Below are 7,604 nucleotides of genomic sequence, written 5' to 3'. Positions count from 1 at the left end.
ATTCTTTTAAGAAATTTTTATTGTTATTATTAACTGAAGAGCGCAGAGTTAATCTTTTTATGGGCATTTGCGGGAATTCATTGTGTGTTAATTGGAAAAGTTAAAATATTGGCGCTTTAATTTTTTTTTAAATTTGTTTTTAATTTATTTAAGCAACTATTTACAGAAAAAATCAAATTAAGATGTATTGCTCCTGTGTGAATTTATAATTATAATTTATAACGCGAAATACATAGAAATATATATGCATGTGGTCAATGTTTTATATACATACAATGTTTAATCTAATATTCGCATTCTCAATTCACGTGTCTTTTTTCATGGTCATTGTAGAAAACATTTCATAACAATAAGTATACCGACAAATGTATTATCATCAACAATCGACTGCACTTACATAAGGGGGCCATTATTATTGAACAACATATACAACTTTATATAAATCTGATGGGTACTTATGCATGCTGTTTAATATAATAATTAAACCATTAAATCAGTGATTTGTCCAAAATGTTTACAATTTTTTTTTAAATATTTCATTATATATCTAATTCATAAATTAACATATTAACTTATGGGCAAGGATTAAAAATAATTGTGTTTAATTAATAACTGCTAAAATAAACTATACTTTTTAGATTACCCTAAAATATGACCACATAAACGGACTAAATTTGGTTAGATCTAAACAAATTTAAAATGATGAATTTAAAATTAATTATTATATACAGATAAAGGCAAAGAGCGTCTAAATGTCGTTTGTTTCATGTTTTTACATATGAAACCAAACAATTTATTGCTAGATAACACACATACATTGCACATAAAATTATTTCCAGTGCAATAACATTTTTAAAATAGAAACATAACTAATTTATTAAGATATCGATCAACCGATTTATAAATATGAGACACCTTGAGATTAATTCATTTTGCCATATTTGCCTCAATGCTAAATTCAAAGTTATTGATTATAACTTGTGGTTTTGAAATAATCTACAGTTTTCAGCATTGGCTTACAGTGCAGTTTAAAGTCTCAAATTTCAGTTGAGCAGGAAAAAATACATTAATGTTGCATATTATTACTAACGGTTTGCGACAGTCACATCGCAAGTGTTTCTTTAATTATCTTTTTCATTGCATTTCCCATTGAAGGGGCTGTCGATCCAGAGGTCGAAAAATCGAATTTAAACAAATAAGGCTGTATATCCGGAAACGATGTATCAAAAATTAAATCTAGCTCATTTTGACTTGGAGTCTTTGGTACATAATCATGACGGTTCATTAGTTCTGTAATGTATATAACCTTCTCTGTGAGTAAGTCTGATACATTTTCGCGGGAAAGCTGACGATCATCCTCGTTCTCATGTTTAATTAAATCCAGATGTACTGTCCACACTTCCCAGGGAATAGACTCCTGTGTAAAAAGCCAGCGATTTTTTTTTTTCTGAAAAAATTCTAAGCTTATCTGACCGGAGCCACAACTGTCACTTGAGCGCAACTTTTCACTAAACATATTGATTGCTCTTTTCACTTTGCGCGCAAGGCTATCCGAAGTACAACAAACATAGGTGAAGTCAATAAAGTCACAATCTACATCGGAATAACCCACGGTACCTATAGAGTATTGCGAGTCTCCTGTATACATATATTTACCCGAACAGCGATGAAAAAGTACTGTATGAAAAATGCTTGCCACTGCTTCATCCACCTGTCGACCTTCCATGGTAAGATCAAATATCTGTGAACGTGCATTCATTGTTAAAATTGTTTCTTATATTTAAGAGGCTTTACTGTGCAGATATATTCGTATACCGGCCCTGCGATTATGTATTAATCTAAATACCGTATTATAAATACACGATCATATAATTTGTCATAAATTAAGTTTACATATATAATTATTTGTTTCCACTCTAAGTTTGATTGCTATCTAATTGCGTTTGTTAAAGCCTTCAATATTTTAATAACCGATTTACTTTCCTCCACTTACAAACTAAGTTCTTTAAAGATTGTATTCATATATTTCAATGTCGTATTACTTGCTTAAACCAAAATTAATCGACTTAACGTAAAGTTGTTGCTTGACATCCTGATTAATTACAAGTCTTGAGTAGAAAGTCTGCATAAAAAATAGATATATCCAACATCTGGAGGTGCTTGGGTATCAATATCAACTCACCAATGTCAATTTCGAAACATTCACCCCTAAGTAGGGTTTGTTATATATACAGATCCTAAAATGTGTGAAAAAATGTTTGCAATTAATATGTTATATTAAATAAAACAAAAAAACAAGTAAGAAAGCTCTAGATCGGGGATACCCCGATCACACATTTGAATGTGTGTGTGCACACGCATAGGAAAAATGCGTGCGCTTGGCGCTGCTGACATGTGCTTTTGCAAATTGGCCAAACGTTTTGTTTAATAACTTAATGGATTTTAATGAAATTTTCAGCATATGATTTACATGTCCCATTGGCTTGGTTGAGATACAAACGCCTTCACATAATGGGCTTAGATCCAACTGAACTTAAATTTTAAGAATTTGGAGCCGGTATCCAAAATCCAAGAAATATCAAAATTGCATAAAATATTCATAAAACTAAATACTAAATACTTTGGAGGCTCTAGCTCTTAAGACGTCCGAGATATAATTTATTAACTACATTTCAATCATGTTTTTATTCGATAACAATTAAATGCGAATAGTTATCGAATATTTGAAACAACTCGACATGCTATACACGGACCTACAAAAAAAATTTCAGTCTCTTGCTCTCATAGATGCTGAGATCCACGCGTTCACACGGACAGACGGGCAGACGGACGGACGGACAGGGCTCAATCGACTCGGCTTGTCGTCCTGATCAAGAATATATATATTCTCAATGGGGTCTGTCACGCTTTCTTCTGCCTGTTACAGCCAGGGTATAAAAATTAAAGCAAATTAGAATTAAAAATAATAAACATATTCTGCATATATTTCAAATTCAAGTCTCTAGCTGTTGTGGTTTACGAGATGAATGCGTTCATGCGGAGGGGCAACACCGGCACTTAACTGTTCGAACACTAAACCGCAAACCTAAACTAAAGTAGCCAAATCAAGCACGCACGCAAATCAAATCACCCCTGTCACTACTGACCGAACAGAGTTGTAAAGTATTTTTTTTTTTAAATAAATGTACGGCGTAAAACATATTATGTAAATGTGGCGAAAGGAGGTGACATTTTTAAGTGATTGTATTGTCTTTTTAAATGTTTTTATTACATTAATGTGTTTTAATTTAAAATTTTTTTCTTTTTTTTATGTGTATATACACATACATATGTATGTACACTTGCCAGAAAAACTATGCGTACAGGCCTAACGAGCGACTTTGATAGAGAATAAATGTGATAAATAATAGTATAATTATCAATATTATATTTTTTAATGGAAAACACTTTAATAACACACATTTATCAACAATTTTTTTTTTATAATATTAAACAGTTTTTTTTTTATATTTAAAATAAGAAAAAAACAACGAAAATTCAGTTAGAAAAAGTATGCGTACAAACTAACAACCCATTGTTTTTAATCGTCGTGTTAAGCTTTTAGTACCGTTAAACAGCATATTACGGTAAAGAAAGTATTAAAGAAGGTCAATCACGTGTTGGTTTGCAAATTTTGTCATTAAGGTGATAGATTTCGTCATGGGCAGAAAAACAAAAGAGATTGATCCCGATCTGAGGAAACTCGTCGTAAAATTACGCGATGAAGGGAAATCTTTCAGAGAAATTGGCGAAATTGTTGGCTGAACTCATTCTTCTGTCCAAAGAGTAGTCAATAACTTTAATTTGACTGGCTCAGTTAAGTCAAAGCCACACTCGGGAAGGCCCTCAAAGCTGACCGAGAGAGGGAAGAGGGACGTGCTGAAGACTGTGCTGCTAAACCCTGGATTAACTGCAGCAAAGATTAATCAGGAAGTTAAACAGAAGTACAACAAAGAGCTTCACGAAGACAGCATAAGAAAATTTTGAAAGAAAAATGAAATAAATGCCCATGTTGCTCGAAGAAAGCCGCTCATCTCTGAGCCAAATAAAATCGAGCGGCTGGATTTCGCCAGAAAATACTTGGAAGTCAGTCCAGACTATTGGAACCAAGTAATTTTTAGTAATCAGAGCAAATTCTGTATATTGGGAATCAAGGGGAGAAAGCTTGTGTGGCGAAAGAGGGGCACAGCGTTCGATGTCCAAAATCTAGCTCCAACCGTTAAGCACGGCGGAGGTGGCGGAATGGTGTGGGGGTGTACGGCAGCAATTGGAGTGGACAATTTGGTTTTTATTGAGTCCAAAATGAACCATATGGATTACCTCCATATATTGAAAACCAATTTGCACCAAAGCGCCAGACAATTGGGTCTTGGGGAGGACTTTTTCTTCCAACAGCACAATGACCCCAAACACACAGCCCACAATGTGAAGCTCTGGTTGCTCTACAATACTAGACACCAGCTTCATTCGCCTCCCCAGTCACGGCACCTTAATCCCATAGAGCATTTATGGGATTTTTTGGAGCGCAGGATCAGAGAGCGAATAATTACATCAAAGGACATGCTCAAATCGGTTCTGATGGAGGAATGGCTAAAAATTCCGCTTGATTTCACCCGGAAATTGGTGGCATCGATGCCAAAACGGTTGGAAGAGACCAAGAAGCGATAGGAGTATCCAACCTCATATAAATTTTGCAAATTCTCATTGAAAAAAAGTTATTTTTCTTTTGTTTTTTAGTTTGTACGCATACTTTTTCTAACTGAATTTTCGTTGTTTTTTTCTTATTTTAAATATAAAAAAAAAACTGTTTAATATTATAAAAAAAAAATTGTTGATAAATGTGTGTTATTAAAGTGTTTTCCATTAAAAAATATAATATTGATAATTATACTATTATTTATCACATTTATTCTCTATCAAAGTCGCTCGTTAGGCCTGTACGCATAGTTTTTCTGGCAAGTGTATATCGTTTGAAACAACAGCTTGACTAAAGTTTAGGGTACCTTGCCTCGAGCATTCCCTGTTTTTTTCTATTTAACTATAGAAATCCCTTTAAGAAATTCCTAAAATATAATCAATAAAAATTATTCAATTGCAATTGAAGCCCAAATTGTACACGGTAATTATTTTAACAATTTTGCGGTAATTGCAGGATTATGTGCTATAGCCAACATGTATATGTATATATGTTTTATCTATGTGGATGTATGTATCCTCTGTAGGGGATACTTTTGCAATTATACGGATTTAAACTAATTCCAGCACGACAAACTGAGATCTCATTTATCCCGAAAAAACTAAATAACTATACAAATACACACTTTTGTTGGCCAATGTTAACAGACCATAAAATGTCAACAAAATCATGTATGATAAAAATAAACCCAAAAATAATTTATAATTAATAATCAACAAAAATAAAATGTCAAAATCGTATATATATTTTGTTTAAATCAAAGTTTTACACTGCGCTTGTGCGCATATTTATATAGACAACTGTGCATGTGTTTTCACGTTGTTGTTGTTAAAATCGAAGACAAGGATTTTATATATGATAAGAATAATATTAAATACGACGAGAACATTTAAAAACATAACAATTAAGAATTTTGTTTTAAAAATATTCAAGACAACAAAGCAACAACTTAAAATGGTTGTATGTTGCACGGGCACATATGTAAATTTAAGCTTACGTACATATGTATGTTTATGAATAATGTATTGCCATTATTTTCTTTTGATACTTTGATTAAATTTTTTCTTTATTGTGCGATTGATGTCTTTTTATGGTTTTGCTTATACTGATTATGCCAAAACTCAATAATTAGTTTGTAAGAGCTGCGTTACCACTTTTATTGTTGCTGTTTTGCTTTAGTTTATTGAATAGGCAAAACACTGCAATAAATGTATCGTTTTTAGAGTATTGGTTCTTCAATTCCCATTTGGTGTGCACACCAAATTTTTAGTTTACTTTCATTTATATTGTCTTGCATTAACATATAAGTTACTAGTTACTTGTCACAAGTATTTCAAGGTATCGATAAAAATTCATGCGCTTATCGACCTCAATAGCATATATGGCTTTTAATTTCTGTAACTGCTATTTTTCCATTGTTTATGTTATATTGGAGATATTTTTTTTAAGTTCATATATATTATTTATTTAAATTATATTTATTTAAATTATTAAAATGACGAGCCACGTTGGTGTTCTCCGAGTTGTATTCTTAAACTAAACTTAAATAATCGTTTATCTACACGTGCAGGATGCCGTTCGACCCGATTAACGGGCTATTGCTGTTCTTGTTGGCAAATCAAATATGTAAAATAAAAAATAATAGAATAATATATAATATAAAAATAATATATAACAGTTATTTATATATAGAACAGGCGAAGGCATCTGCGTGACAATGACAACGATTTGCGACTGCCCAAGAGCAGTGTATTATCAAGACTTAAGTAAAAACCAAAAATATAAATGCATGAGCCTAGCCCAGAGTGTTCTAGATGCTTAAATATGCTTTCCTTGCGGTATGTGCCAGATCTCTGAATCTGAATACTAGATACGTCCATTATCGAGGCAATAGTTTGTGACCGAATGAATGGTCTAGTTATATTCAATTGTAGCTATCAACATAAGGTATGCTGTGTCATAAATTCTAGCACTTATCAATTTGAATTGGTGTACTGTGAAATCGTTCTACTTGACCATTAGAGTTGCTGTGTAGAGGAGGGGCATTAACAATGGATATTCCGAAATTATTTTGTAGTAAAGTTTTAACCGTTTCTGAGTTTAAAGATCCTCCGTTGTCGCAGTACATAGTATGCGGTGCCGGGAAACAATTTATTAACTGCAGGAGCGGCGACTGTGTTTCAACGAATTAAGAAAATTGGTCGATACAGGTTAGGATATATTTTCCATCAGTGGAAAATATATCGACATGTAATATTTCCTCAGGGTATGAAGGAATTGGCATTTCAGTTACTTCATGTTTTGTAGGATGTCTGTCATATTTGGCTTTCTGACAGACCTTGCAGTTAATAACTATTTCGTTTGCGATTTTTTTCATTTTTGGGTAAAAGTAATCTCGCAGAACTTGTTTTACATTTTCTTAAGCTGCACAGTGAGCTCTATTGTGTTCTGTGGTGACTATTTCTAACTGCTCATCTTTGTTAATAAGATCCAGAACAAATGTCTTCAACCAATTGATGGTGAATGTTTGCCAGAACATGCAAATCACATTTGATCCCGTTTACAACATCAGAATTGATTTTTTCTTTTAAAATCAGTAATAGTTTTCTCGCCAAATAAAATGAAGGTACGAGATGACGTAACATTTGCTTTTTCAATAATTATTTGGTTCCTATAACCGTTGACTGGTTTATCCGAAGCTTGGATAGTATAAGTTAACGATAATTAATTGTGTACCGTGCTTTCGCCCTCATCAGCCATATTTGAGATTGTCATTTTCCAACGCATTGATATGCTGACGCGATAATGAATCGGCCACATAGTTTTCTTTTCCGGGCCTTTAAAAAACATTTGCACCATGCTTTGCACC

The 7,604-nt window shown here is 32.9% G+C and overlaps 1 protein-coding gene across 2 annotated transcripts; it reads right to left on the bottom strand.

The window, feature by feature from the left end:
• Window positions 1–920: 920 nt before the first annotated feature.
• LOC111598653 (autophagy-related protein 101) lies at window positions 921–6,055 on the bottom strand. 2 transcript variants are annotated; one of them, XM_023314001.2, is made up of 3 exons: window positions 5,887–6,055; window positions 2,183–2,237; window positions 921–2,122 (listed from the first exon to the last, which is right to left on the bottom strand). In XM_023314001.2, the coding sequence occupies exon 3, from the start codon at window positions 1,757–1,759 to the stop codon at window positions 1,103–1,105; it is 657 nt and encodes a 218-aa protein (XP_023169769.1). In that variant the 5' UTR covers window positions 1,760–2,122; window positions 2,183–2,237; window positions 5,887–6,055; the 3' UTR covers window positions 921–1,102. The 2 variants fall into 2 exon arrangements, with proteins under 2 accessions (XP_023169769.1, XP_023169770.1); XM_023314002.2 differs by lacking the exon at window positions 5,887–6,055 and adding an exon at window positions 3,063–3,079.
• Window positions 6,056–7,604: the final 1,549 nt, after the last annotated feature.

This window comes from Drosophila hydei, unplaced genomic scaffold (assembly GCF_003285905.1).
Source record: "Drosophila hydei strain 15085-1641.00,03,60 unplaced genomic scaffold, DhydRS2 tig00000271-arrow-arrow-pilon, whole genome shotgun sequence".
Lineage (NCBI taxonomy): Eukaryota > Metazoa > Arthropoda > Insecta > Diptera > Drosophilidae > Drosophila > Drosophila hydei.
Note: the sequence above shows the minus strand (reverse complement) of the source record. Positions and strands in the feature narration are given on the sequence as shown.